This window comes from Sceloporus occidentalis, unplaced genomic scaffold (genome assembly GCF_023333645.1).
Source record: "Sceloporus occidentalis isolate IW3139 unplaced genomic scaffold, rSceOcc1.0.p SCAF_25, whole genome shotgun sequence".
In the NCBI taxonomy this organism is placed as follows: domain Eukaryota; kingdom Metazoa; phylum Chordata; class Lepidosauria; order Squamata; family Phrynosomatidae; genus Sceloporus; species Sceloporus occidentalis.
This window is the reverse complement of record NW_028317005.1, coordinates 12,176,391-12,202,205: the sequence shown is the minus strand read 5'-3', so window position 1 is coordinate 12,202,205 and position 25,815 is coordinate 12,176,391. Positions and strand designations below refer to the sequence as shown.

The window sequence follows — 25,815 nt, the reverse complement described above, 5'->3', positions numbered from 1 at the left end:
CCTTTCTAACACAGAGAACGGGGATATGACATCATGTCCCCGGATAACAGGGAAAACAGGGAATTTTCTGACATCACATTCTAAATACATAGAGATTAATATGTAGCTGGCCCCCCTTTGCAGCTTTAACAGCTTCCACCCTCCTATATATATATATATATATATATATATATATATATATATATATATATATATATATACACATACATACATAACTGGTTGCTATATTGATTTTTCTGTGTACACAAAGACCCCTTTACTGTTGATACTGATATCTTTTCCCAACATCCTAAAAATGATTCTCTTACAACCTAAAAAAATTTTTTTTTTATCAATCCTGCTCTGAAGGGTGTACACTTTCCTGAAGTTACAGTTTATTGTGTATACTCAATTATAAAAGCATTAACGTTTTAATGACTGTTTTGTCCTTTAGTGCAGGAGTTTAGCAAACATTCTGTTCATAATCATTAAATTAAGTTTAACTAAATAACAACACAAACAGAATAATATTCATAACGCACGAACAATATTTAGAAAATATTGTGACTGCAGACATACCGTATTGGCTCGGATATAGGCCGCCCCCGTGTATAGGCCGCATCCTAAAAGTTTGGTGCTTTTTTAAAGAAAACATTTTTTTAATAGACATGCTCTGTCTCCCCCCCCGAGATATGCTGCCACTCTCCCCCACCTGAGATATGCTGCCACTGTCCCCCCCCGAGATATGCTGCCACTGTCCCCCCCCGAGATATGCTGCCACTGTCCTCCCCCCCGAGATATGCTGCCACTCAGCGGATGTGCCAGCACTGGAAGTTGTATACGCGTATTGCGTAGGTGTCCCCCGCCGGCCCCGCAAGACACCCGGGAGTCTGCTCTGGTAAGTCTTGGGGGCAGAGGTAAAACGCATCGTGCGGACGTTCACCGCTGCCGGTGAACGTCTGCACGATGCGCTTAGACAATCTCCCGTGCCAGCACTCCCCCTGTGGGAAGTGCTGGCAGGGGAGGCTGTCTGAGTGTATCAGAGAGTAGGATACGGGTCCCCTGCACCGCTGCGGGGGATCTGTATCCTAACCCTGCTGCCTGCCTGGCGCCCGGAACTGCATGTCCCGGGCGTCGGGCGCTAGACCCCGAATATAGGCCGCACCCCCACTTTAAAGACTTAAAGTGGGGGGAAAAAGTGCGGCCTATATTCAAGCCAATACGGTAATACCATCAAGTATATTTCTCTAAATACGATCAGAGGTAAAAAGATACTTTAGTGTCTGCACTGACACTTAAGGCAACATATTATGCCTGTACCTGGGAACTTCCAGGCTCTGGCTAGCCGGAGCCCTCCCTCTTCACAGGGGACTGATGACATAAAATCATAATAATGCAAGTACTCTCCCATCACTGCTTCTTATAGGAGGTGGACATGAGGGTGCATCTGAGTTAAGGAGATAGGACAAGGAATGCACAGGGGTGGGATGCCAAGAAATATGAAAGAGGTAGGGAGTCGGCAGGACAATATGTTATTCCCCACCCTATAGATTAAATACATTTACTAAGAGATCCAGTAATCATATTTAATTCTTGAGAATTCCCAGGTATACCCATATGAGTTTAGTGAATTAAAAAGGTATCAAAATAGAAATTAAAGGGTGAAACAAATTGAAGACCATAAGGAGAAAGAATGATATGTTTCCTCTTACCAAGGACCCCAAGGCGGTAGTTGACTGTAATGACTATTACATTTCCATAGCTTGCCAGGACACTCCCATCAAACAAATTACCAGTGCCTTCCATGTATGAGCCTCCATGTATATACACCATCACTGGTTTGGGGCCGCCACTATCTCGGATATCTAGAAAACAAAACATGATTTAATATATTTATTCCAAGTATTAAAATAATGCTAGAGTGCACTTATCTATTTCTTAAGTTACGGATGTTTAATTATCTCAACAGATATTTGAATGTAGGTGGCATTATACTGTGCAAACCGTTTAAAGTATATATATATTATTTTTTTATTTAATAAGGCCTGGGAGAATATTTATTTAATACAAATTATTCAGAATTACATGCATATTTTGTTGCGTTTTATTATTTAAATCATCGGTTACATGGCAGGATTATGTTAGTTTGGGTTTTCTTTTTACATAACATGTGGCAGATATCGAATAGTATGCAGTTATGTATTTACCTTCGGCACTGCATTAGGCCAATACCAGGGCAGTGTCACCAGCCGCCATCTTTACTGTTGTGCCACCATCTTTACTGCTGAATACGGAGATATGACATCTGCCTTTTAAGGACTTGAGACTCCAGGTAAAAATGAACATGGTACAATCCTCCATTTTTAAGTAGGCTAGTTAAATCTCTGATTTAATTGTCGATTAAACAGTGATGCTACAGGGAGCTTGATCATCCAGAGTGGTTGCTGCTCCCAGAATACACCATTGATAATATATATATATATATATATATATATATATATATATATATATTAAACAGTGATGCTACAGGGAGCTTGATCATCCAGAGTGGTTGCTGCTCCCAGAATACACCATTGATAATATATATATATATATATATATATATATATATATATATATAAAATTTTAACCTACCTTCTATTAAGTTTATTGTAAATGTCGTAATTTTGCCATTCATCTACACTTCTTTGATTTTTATGGTTTCTGCACCAATTATAAAACTTATATTGTTATAAATATTTAAATGAAAATATTTGGGAAGAGGGGAAATATCAGTATCATGTTAACAAACATCATTTACCATAGGTAAGTGAAAGTTAGAAATCTAATAAAAAAGTCATTTGATGAGTTTTGAGATAATGTACAGACAGCCATTTAAGCTTCGCCCATTTTGTTTTAAAATGACAGAACATAGTACATCAAGAAGCATGTTACCATTTTACCATTATTATGTACCGCAATGAGAAATGCTACGTACAACCATGGTGTTTCTCTCTATGTTTAGGAATATATTTTGAAAAATCTCCAGTTAATTATTACCTTAATAGAACTAGGGTCAATGTAATTTGAAACTATCTAGTTATAATTATTACTTGTGGCCAAAGAGTGTTTATGTAATTAAAGCCTGGAAATCTAGATTGGTGTTTTGTTAATTATATTTCATTAGGTATACTTAAAGTCCTGGAGTCTGTTTTACACCACACTCATTCCTGTTCCTATTTGTAAGTATTCTGCCTGTGTTTAAAAAATACACATTGGTCTACAGCAGTGATGGCGAACCTTTTTGAGCCCAAGTGCCCAAACTGCAAACCAAAACGACTTATTTTTTTCAAAGTGCCAACACTGCCATTAAACCTGAATAACGAGGTTTTAGTTTAGAAAAAACAATTCGTACAGTTTTTCAAACTAATTAACAGCTTTTGTTTAAAAAGAAAAACACAATAACAGAGCTTTCCATTAAACATTTTTTGTATTGAAAAAAAACAAAAAAAAACAACTGTACACGTGCATGTATTTTTTTAAAGACACCTTTTGTGGGCACATATACACTGCCCATAAACGTATGCACATACACGCACATATACACAGCTGCCCTATACACACACACATATGCCTGCCCAAGTGCCCATACATATGCCTTACCATATGTATATGCACACACATCATTCTCCACCATCAGACCCCCCCACCCACCTTCATTCTCCACATCAGACCCCCCCAACCCACCTTTGTTCTCCACATCAGACCCCCCCACAACCTTTGTTCTCCACATCAGACCCCCTCCCACCCACCTTCATTCTCCACATCAGACCCCCCTAACCCACCTTCATTCTCCACATCAGACCCCCCTAACCCACCTTCATTCTCCACATCAGATGCCCCCACCCACCTTCATTCTCCACATCAGACCCCCCTAACCCACCTTCGTTCTCCACATCAGACCCCCCCAATAATCAACCACCCACCCACCTTGGTTCTCCACAAATCTTACCTTTTCTTAATCCTTTCTGCTTTTTCTTCCTCCTTTCTGCTTCCTTTTCCTCCTTTCTGCTTCCTTTTCCTCCTTTCTGCTTTTTCCTTTCTGCTTCTTCCGTGCAGTGCAGCCGCGCACAGCTGTTTATGCTGGGCGCCGGGGCTGGATATAAGCGTCATATCCAGTCGCCCGGCGCTCAGCACTGAGAACTGTGGGAGATGTAGTCCGGGGGACGCCGTGACTATAGTATATTACTGTAGTCACGGCGTGCCCACAGAGACGGCTCGGTTCGCCATCACTGGTCTACAGCAATGTTTTGAAATGGTACTGCTAAAGTACAACCATAAGTACCATTAGAGACTGAGCAAAAATACAGTCTGGTCCATCTGTGCTTATTGGGTTAGACTAGGACTGCACAACTCCTCAAACATACCAAGAATTCTATATAATCTATGTTATATTCACAAAGTGGAATCTGCTTGTGCTCTTCAAGGTCTAGAATTGTGCACACCTGACATAGATGATATAGGTCCTAGAGTGTCACTGGTTATAAGTACCGGTATGTAAAATGAAGCATGCATTTGCAATACATATTTTATATTCAGTGTTTATTTGATAACAAAGTGTTTATTAATTAGTATCTGTTAATAAATTAATTGTTGGACTACACACCATAAAATCCATAGATTGTTCTCGGTATATTGCTGTAAATTAATATATTAAAAGTTTTGAACGAAATTATGGAAACAGTAATTATACTGTAAAAATGAATAACCTATCTTTAATTTCACTGTCAATTCACTCATTAGTTTGGAATTACTTGACAACTCAAGTCCTGGAGTCTGTTTTACAAATACCATATTTTTGGAACCATGTTTGCTAAAAAATTCCGAATTGGTTATATGAACAGTATATATATATATGCCATCTACTAATATTGGCACCCTTGGTAAATATGAGAAAAAAAATATTTTTATTGTTTAACCTTTTGATATTTTGTTAAAAAATACACAAGATAGTCTGCTCTCGTGGATATCAAACAATTGCAACTACAGTGGTTGCAGCGGTCACAGTTGTGACGGGGCCTGTATCTCTACGGGGCCCCGTGCAACCCCTGCAACCCCCTTTCTCCTTGTACCGGTTCAAAATAGTTTAGAAGGGTCCCTTCTGACCTGGATGACACTAGTTTGAACCGGCTAGGTGTATAGGGGTCACATGACACAGTGAAACCGAGGCTGTCCGCACAGTGTGTGAGCAGCCAGAGAGGAAGCTGCAGGAGCGGTAAGATGTAAGCGGGGGGTGGGCAGGAGTTGGGTGTATGTATGTATGTATGTATGTATAAATGTGAGCATGGAAGTGTACTTGTGTGTGTAAGCATGGGTGTGTACCTTGAGTGTGAGCATGGGTGTGTATTTTTGTGTTTGTATGTGTGTGAGCATGGAAGTGTACTTGTGTGTGTGAGCATGGGTGTGGACTTGTGTGTGAGCATGCATGTGTAATTGTATGTGCGAGCATGAATGTGTACTAGTGTGTGTGTGTGAGCAGGGATGTGTACTTGTGTGCGCATGAGCATGGATGTGTAGGTGTTTGTGAGCATGTATGTGGTGAGATGGAGTATGGGTTAGTGAGTTTGAGTAAGTAAGTGTAATTTGTGTGTTTACATTTGTTGTATGTTGAAAGGGGGGCAAGGGTCAAAGACGGTACAGACAACTTGTTTGGGGGCAATGATGGCACAGACTAGCTGTGGAAGCTGGAGGGCCCAGGGGCAATTTCCGTGTAGTTACGCCCTTTAACACAGCTTTATAAAAAAAGTTAAATATATGTGTGGCACAATTACTGGCACCCTTTTTATCAACAATTTGTGCTACATCCCTTTGCCAAGATAACAGCTCTGAGTCTTCTCCTATAATGCCTGATGTGGTTGAAGAATACATGGCAAGGGGTCTTAACCATTCCTCCATACAGAATCTATCCAGATCCTTCATATTTTGAGGTTGAAGCTGGTGGACTCTCCTCTTCAACTGTCCATCCATAGCCCATTTTAATCTTTATGGCAGGGGAAGTCAGTTGTTGACATCCTCTGACAGAAAAACAGCCCCAAAACATTAAAGAGCCACCAACATATTTATGGTATATGGGCATGATGTACATTTTCCATATGGCTACCTCTCTGTGTGCCAAGCTCACCTCTGGTGTTTATTGCCAAAAATCTATACTTTTGTTTCATCTGTCCATAGAACCACAATCCCATTTTAAGTTCCAATAGTGTCTGGCAAACTCAAGAGGATTGACTTTCTTTTTGGATGAGACTAGTGAGACTAGAGGCTTTTTTTCTTGAAACCCTTCCAAACAACTGGTAGTGATGTAGGTGACATTGGACTGTAGTTTTGCAGACGTTCTGACTACAAGGCACAACGAACTTCTGCAATTCTCCTGCTGTGATCCTTGGAGATTTTTTGGCCACTCAAACTACTTGTCAGTTGAGACAATATAGACACACTTCATCTTCCAAGTTGATTCATAACATTTTCAGTTGACTGGAACTCCTTAGTTATCACCCTGATGGTTGAAATCCCTGTTTTGTGAAGCCAACAATCCTTTGTCACACATCACAGCTATTTTCCTTGATCTTACTGTTTGTGATTGCTTAATAAGATTAATATGTATACCTCTGTGAAACAGGAAGTCATGGTTGAAAAATTTGCTGTCACCCTAGTCACCCAGGTATACTAAAAAAATGTAAATGTCAGTGGAAATATATTTAAGTATATTTTTCTCATATGAATTAATTGGGGTGACTATAATTATGCCACACATATATTTTACATTTTTATGTTTTGTTTGCAATTGTTTTATATCCATGAGAGTATTTGTGTGTATTGTCGAAAAGATCAAAGGGTTAAATAAAAAAGACAATTTTCACATATTTTGCTCATATTTACCTAGGGTGCCAATATTAGTGGAGGACACTGTATATGTGTAATGAACTAGGGATATCCACAGTAAATATGTTATGTTAAATGTGCAATTTCCCAGAATCCTACATTCTACAGCTCTAATGATGTGTATACTGCAGGAGCAACCACTTTTTTTAAAGATCTCCCCGGTGCAGCTCATTGCTAATTGTTGTTGATTGAGTAACCGGCAACAGCTCAACTATTCTATTAAACCAGCAAGTGGGTGATACAAGTTATTACAGAGGATTTATTATTTTACTCTTAAGCAAGTACTATGCTGGTCAGTCAGACTCTCAATTCAGCCCAGAAAAACCACACAGAAAAAACTAGCTCAGCTATTATGTTACATTGATTTGTTAGATTGATTTCTCAAATGACTGAGAGGGCAGCATTGTGCTAAATAGGAATAGTAGTCAACAATGGATCACAAGCCACATCCATCCTTATGCTAGGCTAGAATTCTATAAATACATGGAAGGTGAAGGCATTTAACTTTTCTTGCATTTGGTTACATGTTTGAAAAAATTACCAGCAATATTGTTTGCAGGAAAGTTGTCATTTCAATTCACATACTTCATTATACAATATAAAAATACCTGGACAACTTTCTGGATTTAATTCAGAGTCTCTGGGTGAAGTACTGCTTAGCTGGGGCTATGGGTTAATATCTACAATCGCCAGACAGGGGAGAGATATTTTCTGCTAGCGTCTACTCCTTGCGAGTCCAAAGCGTAACTTGGGTTAGCCTCACCTTCACACACCATTAAGGATAGGGGAAGCTCCAGGCTACTTACTCTGAGAATTTAAGATAATACTACTTTCTACTGCAAGAAGGGCTGAGTTGTCTATGCGTACTGCATAGTTCACTCAATAGCACGACTGTCACTGATTAAGCTATGTATCGAACAAGGCCAACAAAGATCTACGTACAGAACATGTTTACTGTGGTTTTTCCATCAGAAGGCAATTTAAACAAGGTGAGTTGAATCAGTATTGAGAAAAAAGTGCATAGGCAATAGATCCTAACTAATAATGTAACTTTGCAGACAGGTGAAAGTGAAACATACCAAATAATGTAACTTATCTATTACCAAACAACACCTGTTGATATTCTGTATTAGTGAGCATGACATTAATATGATTAAGGCATTAAAGATAAATTATTAATCTGAAATCATTAACTGCACGTTCACAGCAGAATTGTAGACTGCTAATTGTATGCTTGGAGGTAACACAGAGGGAGGTTGTTTCAGAACTCTTCCTTAATTAAAATTACATAGAATTACAAAGTACCTACTGAGAACAGTAATGAAATGTTGGTACTACCGATAAACCAGTTAAGAATCTTTGAGCACTTAAAAAACTGTTGTTTATTCCTAGTACGTTTCAAAGTTCCATTTTTATACGTTTGTTTAATTTCATATAAAGTTGTTTATTTTTCCTCTTTTGTCTGTGATGTATAAATCAATTGATTCTGCTATGGCGTTGTTTTTTATTGATGCAGTATTTAACTGGCCAATGAAAAAAAACAAGGTAACTGTTGTGTTTCCATCAGCTGGTCCGTTAAATCCAATATAATTGATTGTTTCCCCAATAATTATCACTTTGAAAAATCTTCTACTTTTTGATGGTGGCTAGTAAAATGGAGCCTAATCTCTTCTAATACTCTCTGAGGGATGCACTTCTGTCTGGTCAAGAAGAAACTAATGGACAGCGTATCATCATTAGTGGAAATCGGTCTTTTATTAAACACTGCTCTCTGGTAAGGCTAAAGATTCAGTGTATGAATCCATAAATATAATTTGTATTTCGTTGTTGTCCCTATAGTTCATGCCCTTAACAGAAATCTAAGGTCTGGTTTAAAAAACTGGATTAACGATCATAACAGCAATTTATTAATAATAAACATTAGGATGTTTCTGAAGTGTTTCAGAAGTTTAACAACCTAATATATTAGTATATTAATAAACTATTTAAAAAAAAAATCCGAGTTGATTAGAAGAAACCTGAGACATTGCTTCCTAGTAGACAAACTTACCTCTTAATATACCGTAATAACCTTAAACTTTAGGTAAAAAGTGATCAAAAACATTTTTATATATAGATAGGTGCAGAAAATGTGTATGTAATATTTTCCTAGGATAAACCAACATGAGACATGTTTCTCGATTTCGTGTGTTTTTAACCAAATTTTAAATAGTTAAGAGGGTTAAAAGAAAATTAAACATCCGTATCTTAAGAAAATCGGTCCCTTTGGATGATTGAATTTCATAATTTCAAAGCCATCTCCTTGATTAGACAAAAAGGCACTAGACTTTTGTCATTAGTGATACTCAAATTAATATATTCAGGGAATGTTAGAACACATGCAAAAAAGGGGTCTTTTGATAGACTTAAAACAGTGTTAGTTCAAAGATTTCACAAAATGTATTCAAGAAGTGGTATGTAAGTTAAAAAAAAAAACTTGTCGAGACAAGAAGAGCTTTGGTGTACACACTTACTGTTTGCATAAAAATGTAAAATGGGACAACATTCAGTTGATAGAAAAATGTACAAAAAAATATACAACAGGCAAGAAGACGAAACACATCAATCAAAAAATGGGATTTGAAAGAAAAAAAACTCTTCAAAATAGAGACAAGAAGTCAAGAAAAAGAAAAGGAGGAAAAGATTTTCAAGGGGTCCTTGTCATGCAAATCAGTTTGGTGACAAAAAATACCTTCATCTTCAGCACCTTCATTATCACCTAAATCATCTGTCTGTTTCTTTGTAAGGGGACCTAGGATTAAGAATGAAAACATGGAGCAAGCAATTCAAGAATATATCATACTAATATAAACTAAAGAAAACATCAAACATTAGGAACACTCCCACCAGGTCCACAAAAGAAAAAAAATGCATATTAAATTAATAATTCCTAATATTTTGGGTGGTAATGGAGTTAAATTAGGTGTGACTTTTAGTTAGCTTTGAGTAATAGCTATATATTTATTAGACTCAATATTTAACATTTTATGTAAGACTTAAAACTTCAATATGGGGTAAAATTAGACCTTATTCTAGTGGAAAATATAACTAATAGTAAGGTTGTAGTTTTGCAATGATTTCTTCATTAGCCAAGATTTGTGAAAATATGTGGACAGTGTAAAAAAAAAAAAAACAAGAAAAAAATGGTACAGAAAATTGTTAAAAATCAGGGGGAAAAGCAGGCTCCCAAAGCTTTCACAAGCTTATTAAAATATGTTTAGTTAATGGCATGGCTTAGTATTCATTATATTGAAAAATATGCTAAAGCAGATGGAAATATGTAAGCAGGAAAAAGAGAGAAACAATGTAAAACTCACAAAACACATTACAGACTTGCATAAAATAAGATTAGAATCTGCTTCAGGTCCACACTTGTTTAAAATGCAACACATTGTGATTTTGTGACTTCGTTTGGCATGCAAAAAAACAATATTACCAACAGATGATACTCGAGTTACTAAGATTCGGCTGTAGAAGAAGAAAGCAGAACCATCTCATGCATAAAAAGACAGTACAAAGCGAGTAGAAGATGAAAAGGTATGTGTCAATAGCTTTCCAGCAAGAAGCATGCATTGCGTCAACACATAGTCCACAAGGAAACACTGGTTACTTTCTGCAAATATACTTTCTGACTGTCAAGATGATGTATTGTAAGAAAAATGTTAAAACTCCTCAGGACAATGGGAAAGAAATATATCACAGAACCATTTCAAAAAGTATCTAAAGATTTCAAAATAAAAACACCATCAAATAGACAAAAGCTGTAGACAGGACTTCTGCCCTAGAGTGACTTTGTCCCTGTAAAAACACACACATATATATATATATATTCTTTAAAAGTATTTAAAAATATATATTATAGTACTGCAGTGTCAAAATAGCTTGCAAATGCACAGGCTACTTCGGTTGTTATATGTTGTCTAGCTATTAATTTGGGGCATTTTAAAGGAATATTCTGATCATTCGCCAGCCCTACTGAATAGCAGTTGGATAACGAAGATTTAAAGGGTAAGTAAGTAATGCCATTTTTTGGAGCCTTAAGTAAACTTTAATATTTCATCTAACCAAAAGGTCAACATGACAATCTATATGAACTCCTCATTGCAAAGGCTGATGTTTGCTCTTAGAATTGAAGATTTAATTATGCAAGAATAGGCGTTTTTTATTTAAGCCTGTATGACTCAACTTTGCTGAAAGAGAAATAAAAAGAAACATAATTAAAATATAATAATAATAATTATAATAATAAAAAGCTAAGCCCTGTCTTTTTACATATGCACGTATGGTGTTGTGTGTGCATTGCATTAGTGTGTGTATCATTGTGTTAGAGTGTGTGTGTGTGTGTGTATTGGTGAATGGTATTAGCATGCCTGTGTATGAGTGCATGGTGTTAACATGAGTGTGTGTTAGTATTTGGTGTTTGCATGTGTGGGTATGTGTCAGCATATATTGTTATCCTGAGTGTGTGTTATAGGAGTGCCAGTAATGAGCCTAGTGTTTTTGGTGCCTGGGAGAGGAGGAACAGAAATGTGTGTGTAAGTGTATAGTGTTAGAGCCTCTGCTGGGTGGCACAATGGGACTGATGTAAGGTGGGCTGATCAGAGGGGAATGAGGACCCAGGCATAAAGCCAATACCAGGCTCCAAGATTTTTGATGGCCATCTTGGACATATGGATGACATTGAAGTGCCAATATGTCTTTTTCAACATGCGGTGGGACAGTCCCGATTTTCCTATTCAATCCTGCTGAGGTAGAGCTTGGCGGTATAGCGGGATTCAGGACCACAATCCCATGGTCCCAATTTCATTTTCTGGTATCTGAGATACTGGAGAATGCATACTGCACATGCTGGATATAGATGGATGCAAGAATATAAAAAACTGGCTTAAAAGTGCCAGGGCCATGTAATCATCTCCCGTCTGGCCCTGCTGGGGAGGCCTAATCAAAGTAGTTTAATAATAGGTCCTCTTCTTTTCATGACATTAACCCTGTCAACTCCCAGTCCAGTTCCAGCCTCTGTCTCTTTTATAGCAAATGATAAAAAGGGCTTTTGAGAGCTTCTTCTAGAATTCTGTATAAAATTCTATATGGAAAAAAGTAAATAGAATCCAGCAGAAGGGAGTTAATGATGCCATCACCTAATTATTGTTATCAAAAAATAAGGCTTACTTTTTGGAACCCCCCACCAAAAGAATGCACATATTATATATTCTGAATACCCTATGCTTCTTGGGGATTTGTCTGCCCCTAAAATATTTGCATTTTACATCTCCTTTGTTTTTCTGAATCTGGAGATAGTATAGATTATCAGGGGTTAAGAGAACATAAAATTATGTAATAAGAATAAGAATATCACGACAGATGAATAATCTTTAATTTGTGTACCATGTGCCAGCAGACGCAAATAAGGTTCTTCCTTAGAGACTTAGCAGTTAATTAATCTTTACCCTCAACGTTAAAATTTGCATATAGCTTTATTACTTTCCAACCGCATTTCAATGTACGTGGAAAATAATAAAATACTACCTACAACAACCTAACATTTAAGGCTTGTTAGCTTTAATCCCCTCCTAATAAATGCTGCACTTGTCCGTAAATGACTTGAAGCCACATACTAAGCACAAGTGTTTTTATAAACACTTATAGTGATGCAAAGGGCTCACTTTAACATTCACATTTGGAGAAGAAAAATACCTTTATTATATATGATCATTTGCATAAATTCTAAATTTTTTCTTTATATTTAATGTACATCTGTCAAGCTAATTTGTTAACTTTAATGACTAATAGACACCGATCAGCCATAACATTATGGCCACTGACAGGTGAAGTGAATTTACTGATAATCTTGTTATCATGGCACCTGTCAGTGGGTGGGATATATTAGGCAGCAAGTGAACATTTTGTCCTCATGGTTGACGTGTTAGAAGCAGGAAACATTGGCAAGCTTAAGGATCTGAGCAGCTAGACGACTGGGTCAGAACATCTCCAAAACTGCTGCTCTTGTGCGGTGTTCCTGGTCTGCAGTGGTCAGTACTTCTCAAAAAAGATCCACGGAAGGAAAAGCCGCAAACCGGCGACAAGGTCATGTGGTCAAATCCAACAGACGAGCTACTGTAGCTCAAATTGCTGAAAAAAGATTAATGCTGGTTCTAATAGAAAGGTATTCATGCTAAAACCTGTCTACTGCCGAAAGTGCCTACAATGGGTAGGTGAGAATACAAACTGGACAACGGAGCAGTGAAAGAAGGTGGCCTGGTCTGATGAATCACGCTTTCTTTTATATCACGTGGATGGTTGGGTGTGTGGGTCTCCTAACTGGAGAACACATGGCACCAGCATGCACTACGGCAAGCCGGCAGAGGCAATGTGATTCTTTGGGCAATGTTCTGCTAGGAAACTTTGGGTCCTGCCATTCAAACAATGGCTGGACAAACAAGTCCCATCAATGGAGGCCCCACCTTGCAATTTACAGGACTTAACCCCTTCGAGACAAAGGCTGATTTTACTTTTTGTACCCTTTGTGACAATGGCCTTTTTAACATTTCTGCGCTGCTTGTGTTTAGCTGTAATTTTCTTCTTTCCCGTTTACTGAACCCACACACATTAGATATTGTTTTTTTCAGGACAAGAAGGGCTTTCTTTAGATGACATTGTTTTGATTGTATCATATTATTTACTATTAAAAAAATTATAAAATATGGTGAAAAATTTAGAAAAAAATGACTGTTTCTAACTTTTAGTTGAAAAATCTTTTACTCATCTATAAAAGGTAATGAAAAAACCTGCTAAATAGATTCTACTATTTGTCCTGAGTTTATAAATACCCAATGTTTTTATGTTTTTTTGCTTTTTTCTACCCATTATGGGGCAATAAGTACAGGTAGCGTTTTGCTATTTCAAAGCCATTTTTTCCAAATCTGGTAATTCTTCCCCCCATGTGCCATTTCGGGTATCTTTGAACCCGGCCAATGCAATTTACCCCATCAAGTCATATATTTTTGAAAACTAGACAGCCCAGGGTATTCCAAATGATAGTATTTTAACTCTTTCCATGCACCATATCTACCACCAGTCTTTGTCAAACTTTATGGTAGTCATTTTTTTGCATTTGTTTTGTCATACACATTTTACTTCAGGTATGAATTAAAATGTTCTAGTTTATGTCACTATCACAAAACACCCCAATATGTGTTCAGCAACATCTCCTGAGCGCAGCGATACCCCACATGAATGATTTTGCCTGGCTGTTTGGGGGCAAAAGGGCCACATTTGGGGCATGCGCATTTTTCAATGTTGAACTTTGGCATTTGGGGATCCACTGCCCATGCCCTATTTGGTACATCTTTGAGCCGGGCCATTTCAGTGTGCCCAATAAACCCATATATTTTTGAAAACTAGACACCCCAGGGTATTTCAAATGCTAGTATTTTAACTCTTTCCATGCACCATATCTACCACCAGTCTTTGTCAAACTTTGTGGTAGTCATTTTTTTGCATTTGGTTTTCCACACACATTTTAATTCAGGTATGAATTAAAATGTTCTCGTATATGTCACTATCACAAAACACCCCAATATGTGTTCAGCAACATCTCCTGAGTACAGCGATACCTCACATGAATGATTTTGCCTGGCTGTTTTGGGGCAAAAGGGCCACATTTGGGGCATGCGCTTTTTTCAATGTTGAACTTTGGCATTTGGGATCCACTGCCCATGCCCTATTTGGTACATCTTTGAGCCGGGCCATTTCAGTGTGCCCAACAAAACCATATATTTTTCAAAACTAGACACCACAGGGTATTTTAAATGCTGGTATTTTAACTCTTTGCATGCACATATTTTACCACCAGCATTTTTTCAAAGTTTGCAGTAATATTTTTGTGTGTGTATTTTTCCCACACACACCTACTTTATGTATGAATTTACAGCTCCTGGCATATGCCGCTGTCACACGACACCCCATAATGTGTTCAGCAACATCTCCTGAGTGCAGTGATACCCCACATGCATGGGTGTGTCATTTTTAGGGGGAACTAAAAGGCCACATTTGGTACGTGTGCATTTTTCTAATTGGAAATTAGATGTGTGGCCATCCTTCCCCCCGTGTTAATTGGGACGTTGTTGAACCTGGCCCATTCAATTTACCCCATCAAATCATACATTTTTTAAAAGTAGACACCCCACGGGCATTTAATATGCCAGTATTTTAACTCTTTCCATGCGAGAATTGTTTTAAGCTAATATGCTAATTTTAGGACTTGCTCACAAAAATATATTTTTTATATATATATATATTTTTATTTTTTTTTATTTTTTTTTAAAAAAATTTAACATTTTTTTTCAACTTGGAGGTTCCCCTGATAGTGACATCAGTGGGAAATGATTTTTACATTTTAATGTTTTTTTACTATTTTTTTCTAATTATTATTAATTTTATTTTATTTTTTAATTTATTTTTACTAATCACACTGTGATTAGAAAGCTGGGCTCCATTGACTTGCATGGTGAATGCAGTACCTGTATTCAACCTGCAAGTGGAGCCAAAGTTCTCTAGATGGTCTGGACTATCTAGCGAACTTTTAAAATTTGTGGTTCCTGTTACAGGACGGCGGCCATCTTCCTTGATGGCGAAGATTGCCGGCAGCTGCGGCTGTGACCGCTCTCCGGAGCGGTCACAGCCCATCAAAAGGTTAGTGTTTGGTGTCGCTGGATGCCTCCTGATCGAGGCATTCCAGCGACACCATTTAAGTTTAGGAGGCGATCGTCGATCGCCTCCTAAACGCTTTTAAAACGGGCGTCCGCCGCCATACAAAGTATGGCGGATGTTGACGCCCCGTGGAGGGGCCAGAGATGGCCCCTTCGTGCCGATCGCGGCGTTGCTGAATGCCTCGAGGTCGAGGCATTCAGCAACGCTTTTTGGGTGCAGAAAGCGATAGTAGATCGCTTTCTGCACCCGTTTAAAGACGTGCCGGTCCTGGCACGTCAATTGTCGTAAAGCACATGCTTTTCCGTGCCGTGCCAGGACCGGCAATTGTCATTAAGGGGTTAAAGGAGCTGCTGCTAACGTCTTGGTGCCAGATACCACAGCACACCTTCAGAGGTCTAGTGGAGTCCATGCCTGGACAGGTCAGGGGTGATTTGGCAGCAAAAGGGGGACTTACACAGTATTAGTATTATTACAGCTCTACAGAATTTGATGGCACGATATAAAACAATAAATAATAATAATATTAGGCAGGGGGTCGAAATGTTATCGCTGATCGGTGGCTGATGTGTTTGACCTATCCTATGTGCTAAGTCAATGCCATTTTCCTTGGATTAATTTAAAATGTAAAAGTGCTGTTCCACTTAGTCAAATGTAATGCTCTAGTATGCTAAGCAAATAAACTTTAGCAAATATATAATTTTAAGTTTAATATACACAAAACAAATTAAGAAGCTTTTTTTAGTTTATATGACAACAACCTATGAGTGATTTTATGTCACACAGCAATTACACGTAAGTGTTCTCTGTAATAAAAACATTGAGGCAAAATTTACTTGATTAAAGAATTATTCCCAGGAAGAGTTTGGCCTCTATGAATGTTTCTAATGCTACATTTGTTTATTTATTTTACAAGCATGTTTAAATGTGTTTGTTATATTGGAGCATTGAAAATAAATTACAGATAAGTAACTATACTAGGTCTTATTGTACTTAACATTTTATCAAGCGTTTTGTCAAGGTACAAGAAACTTTCAAAACAAGTGAAACTTTAATTTAAAAAGCTCATGGTAAATGGTATTTCACAATACTAAATAAAAATTCGAGTTAAGAGGTAGATCTTGGTGAGACAGCGGGATAGAGTGGCATAATCAGGACTGTTGGGAGGCTTGCTAGTTTACATGGTCAGGGACTATTTCAACAAAGATCAGCTCAAGATCAGTTAAAACTGGGTATTAGTCTACCATCTCACACACAAAGGGTTAAACATTCTTTTACCACATCCCTTTGTTTAAATTTGATGTTCTTCACATTAATAATCTGGGTATGCAAAGCCTGTAACAATCTAAATTTTATTATTGACATTGCAGTCAAGATCTGGCTTGTAATACTGGATGAATTCTATCTATCATTTCACAGTTACTATAAAACAAAATCTAAAACCTAAGAAAAATGGCAGTGTTGGTTGTGTTACCTAAACTGTATAACATCCCTTCACTTTGATTGCACTGTCTCTCATTTTTCAACCTCCTTGAGGTGATGCTGTGACATCTAGTGTTATTTATCACCAGTGACCTTAAAGCTGAAGTATCACCGCAATACCTGGGAACTCTCCGGGTGTGACCCGGAGAAAGCTGAGAGAGACATCGCTTCTCCGTTACTTCGGGTCAAAACCCAAATCCTCCGTGTCACGGGGTCTTGACAGGCCCCACTCCTCGCCGGTATCCCCTTTAAATGGGGGTGTTTCCCACGTTGTCAGCCGGAACACCCCCTACATCAGCGAGGATGCCCCCTATTATTACTATTATTATTATTACATTTCGGATCAGCAACACCCAAGATATTAATGGATGTATAGGTTGTACAATATACCAGTAATATGAGTAAATCCCTCTAGAATGCCAAGTTTTAATTATTCTTGTTTTTTCATGTTATTTTTTAATTACGTTTATACTGTCTTAGTGAACTTTGGCATCTTGGATATATATTAGAATAATCCTTTACCCTATCATTGTGAAATGATCTGTTTTCATTTGCCAATGTTACAAGAAAGAGCATCTTGCAGAAAATAGTCATATGAGGTTAACATGCCAGTTAGCATAAAATATGCCATACATTGGTAATTGTTTTTGTACTACAGAAGCACACCATGGTAGATCGGTGATAGCATTTCACATCTGCCAGCTGTAATACCATTACATTTTGTCATTCAAGGATTACTTTGCCAATTTAACATCTGCTCCATATCTTCCTATTACATTATATCACAGCACAACAATGAAAACCAAGGATTTCCAGCGATATTAAGATCCGCTAGGATGAATTCAACCATTATTGTTGTACCTGCAAACTCTCAGTATGAACTAAACCTGAGTACCCTTGACAATATTAACCCATATGCTTCTCTGTTTCCTATATAATGTAACAATGCAGACTGGTAGTAGCAACATTCAAAAAACATATTCCATACAAATAAAAGATTGTATTGTATGACCTTGACCAAGTCGTCAGATGCCGTGAGAATGTATTACGTAGGAACACAGAACATGATAGCAGAAGAAAGACCAAACTAGCCTGCCCATTTTTGAAAGGTTGAAACCTTAATAACCTTAATAAGTTCTTGGTCTTGTCTTAGATTCAGGATAGCTTTATGCCCAGCTCATGCATGTTTAAATTTACTAACTGGATTAGCCTCTACCACTTCTGCTGGTATGCTGTTACACTTATCTATCATCCTGTCAGTAAAGTAAAACTTCCTTATATTATATCTTAGCCTTTGATCATCTTGATCTAATATTGCAGTATTGTTAAAACCTTATGTTTTGCTATCTGTATGTTTGAATTATTAGGAGACTAGTTAGCTCACATTGCTATGTACAGCTTTAAGTTATGCAATAACATAATTACAAAACATTTCCAATGTAATATTATATATGCATTAATTTATTTAGAAACATAGAGGAGCACGCATTAAATATTTTAGAAGTGGCATATTACGTAGATTTTTCATTTACTTTGTATAATTGACTATTATAAAATGAGTCTGAAATAACTTGGTTCATCTTATTAAGTGTTGTTGCTTTAACAGTAAATCGAATCATTCTTTTTTGTTTTTGATAAGCAGGCAAATAATATGCAAATATTTAGAATACAAGCACCAAAACACCGGACAAAAATACTGAACTCAATCTTATCCAGACATTGAGGATTATTATGTAAACTGCAATGCCAACCAAAAATTCTTCATTTAATGGCTTGAGAGCAAGTAAATTAGCCAAAACGTTAATTAGTATCCACGTAACCGTAACTGGAGATAAGCCCTTGTCATTTTAAATCTGTTCTTTTCTACTTTTAATGATTGAATACCACATTAAGGTGGCTAATAAAAATGTGCCATAGATTTTGTTTCCTTACTAGTCAATATTAATGATTGATGTATTCATCAAACAGGAGTATAGAATTGTTATGAGTTACACTAGCTTATTGAATGGTCAAACTGAAATACATGTGAGTCAGATTTTAATTCAGAACATAATAAATTATATCCCTCCATAAAAGCAGTGGTTTTGGATTGAGATTACCTTGACTAGAGTACAAATATACAAAAGAAAACAAACAGTAATGGAGTTCACCATTTTCTCCTTGCTTTTTGTTGTTCGTGTTAATGGTGCGGCTGTGTTTTGGTCTATAATCTTGGGGTGGTTTACAATTAGGTCTATTCATTATATACATTGACGAGTCAACTCCAGTGAGCTTTTGATTCAGAAAGAACTTGCCTGGCATTTTTTAACAAAGCTAAATCATCAAGATTTCTTCAAAGTCATCTTATACCAGGGGCGTCCAACATCCTTTAATCCTTTACCCTATCATTGTGAAATGATCTGTTTTCATTTGCCAATGTTACAAGAAAGAGCATCTTGCAGAAAATAGTCATATGAGGTTAACATGCCAGTTAGCATAAAATATGCCATACATTGGTAATTGGAGTTCACCATTTTCTCCTTGCTTTTTGTTGTTCGTGTTAATGGTGCGGCTGTGTTTTGGTCTATAATCTTGGGGTGGTTTACAATTAGGTCTATTCATTATATACATTGACGAGTCAACTCCAGTGAGCTTTTGATTCAGAAAGAACTTGCCTGGCATTTTTTAACAAAGCTAAATCATCAAGATTTCTTCAAAGTCATCTTATACCAGGGGCGTCCAACATGCGGCCCGCGGGCCAAATGCGGCCCGCGTGACCTCGAGATGGGGCCCACGTGAGATCGGCAGCCAGGATCACAAGCCCTGCCTCTTACTTGTGGGAGGGTCTATTCTCTGCTCCAGTCCTGCCTCCTCTGTGGGGAGAACGAGGGAGGCCGCGCCCCCTGCTGAAGTCTGTGAGCGGCATCGAGAGCTGTAGTAGGTAAGGGGTGGGGGAGGTTGTTTGAATAAGTATGCCTGTGAGGGAATGAATGTGTGAATGAATGAGTATATTAATGAATTTGTGTGTGTGTGATAGCATGGATGTGTAAGTGCTGGAACCTAGGCATGATGGGACTGTGATTGCTGTTAGCAATCACACTCCTATCATGCTAAGTAAGCCAGTACATGCTGAAACCTGGCTAGCTGTCCCCCTTGTGTATTAATGCTGCCAGCAGTATGGGGTCTGCACTTACAGCCACCCTGTACCAGCATGTACTGGCTGACTTGACATGATAGGAGTGTGATTGCTAACAGCAATCTGCTAACAGCAATCACAGTCCCATCATGCCTAGGTTCCAGCATTTACTGGTTGCCTGGGTATGAAAAGAGTGTGTTTGCTGTTAGCAATCACACTCCTATCATGCCAAGTCATATTGTTGATTTTTTTTTTGTCCAATTGTGGTGTGTTACTTTTAATAAAAGTGTGGTTACACACCAAAATTGGACAAAAATTACTGGTACAATGCCCAGCCAACCAGTACATACTGGAATCTGGGTATGCCTGAGATTGCTGTTAACAATCATAACATATAATTTTTTTTGTACAATTTTGGTGTGCAACTTTCTTTTATTAAAAGTATGTGTGGGGGGGTCATTTTCAGTTTCGGTGAACCCTGAATTTTCAGTAGAACTATTTCATTTTAACTTAACCAGAATCCTGAATTTGTAGTCACAAAACTTTCTAGGCCCAGAAATCAGTGAGAGGAAAAGTAAAGGTTTTGTGTCATTTACTTTATTTTAATCTGCATATCTTATTAAAGGCCATATTTTCACGCAGTGAAAAATGAGTGCGGCCCGCGCACGTATACAATTCTGATGAAGTGGCCCACTGCAGAAAAAACTTGGACACCCCTGCCTTATACATTGAATTATACATTATCCCTTGCCAGATCAGCCCTTCTTGCTGGAGAAAACAGGAAGTTGTGCTATAAAGGCTAAATATATATGCCATCATTGCCATCTAACGTGCCCCAACACCACTGTATATGTAGAATGCATCTAATGACTGCTTTGAATTAAGTAATGTTTTATTGTTTGTGTTAAAAACTCTTATTTCCTCAGTAGCACTGACATGACTACTGCTGGACACGATAGAGAAGAGTGCTTATTTCAGAACATAAAGAGTAATACTATCTCTTTTTAATTTTGGGTGTCTGATTAGCATACCTGGTAACTCTCTGTGTTTGACCCAGAGTGTCCAGGACAAGCCCTGCTTTCCCAAGCCCATGTTCTGCCTATTCCCGTCCACTTTCTGTCTGCTTCATGCCCAGTTCCCTTCCACTAAAGACTGCCAGATCTAGCCATATCCCATGTGCAACTATCCCTGCCTCTTCTTGAAGTCACTTTCTCATAAGAGGGAGAGCTCTGGGTAGTCTACCCCAGAAACTTCCCTGGTTTGATGACTAGTTAAGCACCCTCTGCTGTTGGAGAGGACCAGGATATGATGTCACAGCTCAGCAGCTGGCAGCACGCGGATAGGAGAGGAAACATTGGTGGCGAGGTTGCGCTGAGGACACAGAGGAGCTCGTCCCAGGTCTCTTTATGTGGGGGTTAGCCCTGTGATTGCATGAAAAAAATCCCTATTCCAGCAAAAATATTTTTACATTATTAGTTTCATAACATTGGTTATCTTTAACTTCACTTTTTGAAACTTTCAGCTATCTCAAGGTACATACATCATTTCTCAGGAAAAAAAAACCCCTCTTGTCATGTTATCCCAAACCATCAAAAAAACCACAAAGTAAAAATAAGCACAAGACCAAGGACTTGTTAAGTCATAGTACAGACTTTGCAGATACTCTAATCTTTAAAGTTTTACTGGCTTGAGGACTCTCTATAAAATTAGAGCCATTAATATTACAGTCAACATCAACACTAAAATGAAAATGTTAACATTTCCCTCCGCAACTCAACAGAGCTGCAGTGTTTTCTCATCAAGGAGTTGTCAAAGTTAACAACAGGAGGCAAAGTCATTCTCCTCCAACAATTCCCATTGAGTGAATTGTTTTGTGTTAATCTGCCAAAGGACACCCTTGCAATATGAAACGGCATTTCAGAATAGACAAAAACAAAAGAAACTACTTATATGTATATTTATCTCACGTGTATATCATACCTACATATGTTAATGGCGACTTCAACACTAAATGTATACAAAGCGTAACTTTATTATCTACTACTTGTTATGTCCTGTTTACCCATTGTACAGCATTATGGAATATGATGGTGCTATAGCAATCTATAAATAATAACAATAAAGGATTTAGTAGGTACTTAAATGTACATTCTTAACCTGTCCAAAAGATGACTTACCTGCTTTTCCCTACACTCTCTAGCTGCAGCCTACTGCCTCCTCTGCTCCACTTTCTGCTCATGTGTGTCAGAAAGGATTTGAAGACTTTCATTTGTGACCCTGGAAGACTGTGCTAATATGCTCAACTATACATATTATATATGTATATGATGCTGTACACACATTTGTATCTTTGCTGTACTTCGGTGGCTGTATATATTTATGTATATATAAATTACCTAGTGTCTGTTATTACTAATATATACATAGTAATAAAAGGGAAAATATATTCAAGTTCTTAACCTTAATCTATTTTTAGGATTATCACACAGTGTAATCAATCTGTTTGATCTCTTGGGTGAATTAGACATTCATGATGTCAAGTCATCCTTTGCCAGCTAATCTGGAGAAGCTGTAAGTACAACTACTTAGCCTGGATGTTAGCACCAGGTCACAATCACTGATGATGTGCCAAAATAATAAAAAAAAGATTTCTGCCGAATGAAGAATTGGAGCGCATAATCGTATGTCAAGATCTAAAGTTACTTTATGAGTTCAAAGTATCAGGCAATCAGATTGCAATTTTTCATTATAAAATTTCTTTTTTTTGCATACATTAAAACATTTAATTTATGTAAATCAAAATGCATTGAAATCAAATATGCATATTTCCTGTAAAAGGAAACTTGAATATTGTACAATATTGTCAAATCAAAAATTTATATAAAACATTTCCCATCAGTTGAGAACTGTAAGAACTGTATGACATGGCACTGTTGCATGCTTCCAAAAAATATCTGCATATATATATATATATATAGGGATTTTCAGGTTTATATGTTATTATGGTGCATAGTAAGTACAAACCTTCATATTTTACAGGAAAAGAGAATTCCTATAATAGGAAATAAAAACTAATAAAGGACCTTTTTTTAATTTTACTTTTTATGGCATATATGTTTTATTTTATATATTTTTTTATAATTGTTTTATAACTTTTATATAATTTTACTTTATATATAGTCTTTTAAGAATTACATTTAACAGTTCATTTAAGTTTTTCCTTAAAGTTCAAAATCTGCAGTCTCAGGGAACCAGAGAGAAGATCAGTAACATAACATTCCCTTTAAATCAGCAGATAAGCATTCATAGTAGTGTTTTCCTGAAGATCTACATACGGTTATTTGATGTCTGTGGTTGTCTGCCTCCAAGTTTTTAGGCAGGATTTAACAGCTGACGCCATACTATAAAGCTAAGGAGCCATGGGTTGGCAACGTTATATGAACTTGGATATTGTGCTGACAATACCTCAACATTTAACAGACTCAGGTCAGGAGATTTAGTCTAAAGCAAAGGAAAGGGTTTTTTTTTACAGTAAGGACAATAAGGATGTGGAATTCTCTGCCTGCAGAGGTAGTTTTATCAGAGTCTGTACAGACATTTAAACAAAAACTGCATGAATACTTGCAAAATCATAATATTTAAGGATATCATTTTTAAATTATGGGGAAACAGATTCTTGATCCAAGGAGAGATCTGACGGTCAAGAAGGATTTTCCCCCCCTAGTTTATACAAAATTGGGAAGACTGGGGTTTTTTGCCTTCTTTTTGATCAACAGCAAGAAATTAACAGATATGGGAAGGGCTGAACTTGATGGACGCATGTAACTATTTAGAGCATGCATAGCTCTTTCAGAAAACATACATTGTATTGTACTCCTAGTGTATATTATAAACCAGTGAATTCATGTCTACAGATTAAAATTTACCAAAAGTACATATTTGAATCCACACCTCCAGGGCTGGACTGGGAAAGGAAGGATGTACGTCCAAATGCTATGCTTTTATACTCTTGCAGCATGTATTCAGCAGGCAGCAATGCACTGAAGGCACCAGAAAAGGCAGTAAAGGTATACTTGGCCCACCAGGTATTTGCCCAGTGGGCCACTTGGCCAGTCTGGGCATGCACTCCACTCAAGTGTTCCTCTTTCCTCTCCAAATGTCCCTCTTTTTAAGGGAGCTCAGAAAGCACAGTGTTGTACAGTCATAATACTATAGCCGTTGCTGCCGCCCACGAGTGATGGGAGTTCGAACGCAGGGCTTTCTTCTGTGTGCTTGTATTTCAATTTCGTATTTCACAGCCAGGTTACTATTGCTGCTGCCCATCCCATGTGGTCCATATTAAGAGCTAATAAATGTGTAGGGGTTTAAAGAATACCTCTCTCTGTCTCATTAGAGATTTTTACCTTTACCTCAAAGTAGTAAGGTGAATTGTTCAGTGTAGGACTCGCCTAAGAGGTTTGTCTTGACGTGGCAGGCGAGCTTCCACTTTAAATGGCCATTGGAGTGAAACTAAAAACCTCCATTTGTCTAAATAAGCATAGGGATAGTGCGCAGGTAACTATTTTTTACAGTCATAATAATCAAATAATCTGTATAGAAAAGCAAATGAGTTCAAAAATCTAATTATATAAAATTATTTATAAAATATAATAAACTGCTTTACTCAGTTACATAAACAGCCATCGGCAGGTCATAAATTAATATAACTCCCCTAGGCACATCTCTAATCTCACACTGTATAACACAAGTGTCCTTCTTTGACCATTTGATATGCTTACGTACGTAAGTCGCTCATATGCATATACAATAACATCATCTATTAGTCTTTAAGAGATCCGTAATTGGGAAATTGCCAATGCAGAAGGTAGCGTAAAATATTGCATTCATATTTTAAAATCACAAAAAGAATATCAAGAGTTGATGTTTATAAAAAGCAGTGACAGACGTGTAAAACATAAAAAAAATCTATATACCGTGCTAAAAAAAAAATGGCTTGCAAATGGAGACACTGTCAGAATGAGGTGATCTAAATTAACTTTTTTTTTTATATTACACCTGTGAGAAAAATAATTTGTCTCTTCTGGAGGAGTTAATTTCTAAGTGAGATTAGCATACCCAGAAACTGTTCAGGTTTGGCCAAGAATCTGTGGTTGAAATGCTGCTTCACTGGGTTGGTTTCTTCTATTTGGCAAAGAAGCATTATTTACACAAATATCATGCAGGGTAATGGTCCACCATAGTTAGACTACATTTTCTTCTCCATTTAAATGTTTACATACAAAAAAGTTTATAACCTCCCCAATTATCAACTTGATGGAATTTATATTCACCTCAATCATATTTACTACCAAAATTACATATGTTATGTGTAAATATGGATGCTGATGGGACACCAGTTAAAATTTATGTTAACACGCAAAAAAGCGACAGTGTTCATTACGGAATAACAATTACTTTAATAGATAATATGTTTTTATTTGTATTCTCCTTCTTATATTTCCCTATTGTTTCTAAATCATTGTTTATAAAACTTTAAAAATATAAATGTTTACATTTTAATTTATTGAATAAGCTAT

The 25,815-nt window shown here is 37.3% G+C and overlaps 1 protein-coding gene across 4 annotated transcripts in view; it reads right to left on the bottom strand.

Moving 5' to 3' along the window:
• LOC149300412 (neuroligin-1-like) overlaps positions 1-25,815 on the bottom strand; it is a 209,799-nt gene that overhangs the window by 132,964 nt on the left and 51,020 nt on the right. For 3 of the 4 annotated variants that reach the window (XM_089485231.1, XM_089485232.1, XM_089485233.1), the window contains 2 exons: positions 9,629-9,688; positions 1,692-1,844 (listed from right to left, as the gene is read on the bottom strand). In XM_089485231.1, coding sequence (XP_089341357.1) covers positions 1,692-1,844; positions 9,629-9,688 — 213 coding nt within the window. The remainder of the gene's footprint in view (positions 1-1,691; positions 1,845-9,628; positions 9,689-25,815) is intronic. The other variant, XM_089485234.1, reaches the window with a different exon arrangement.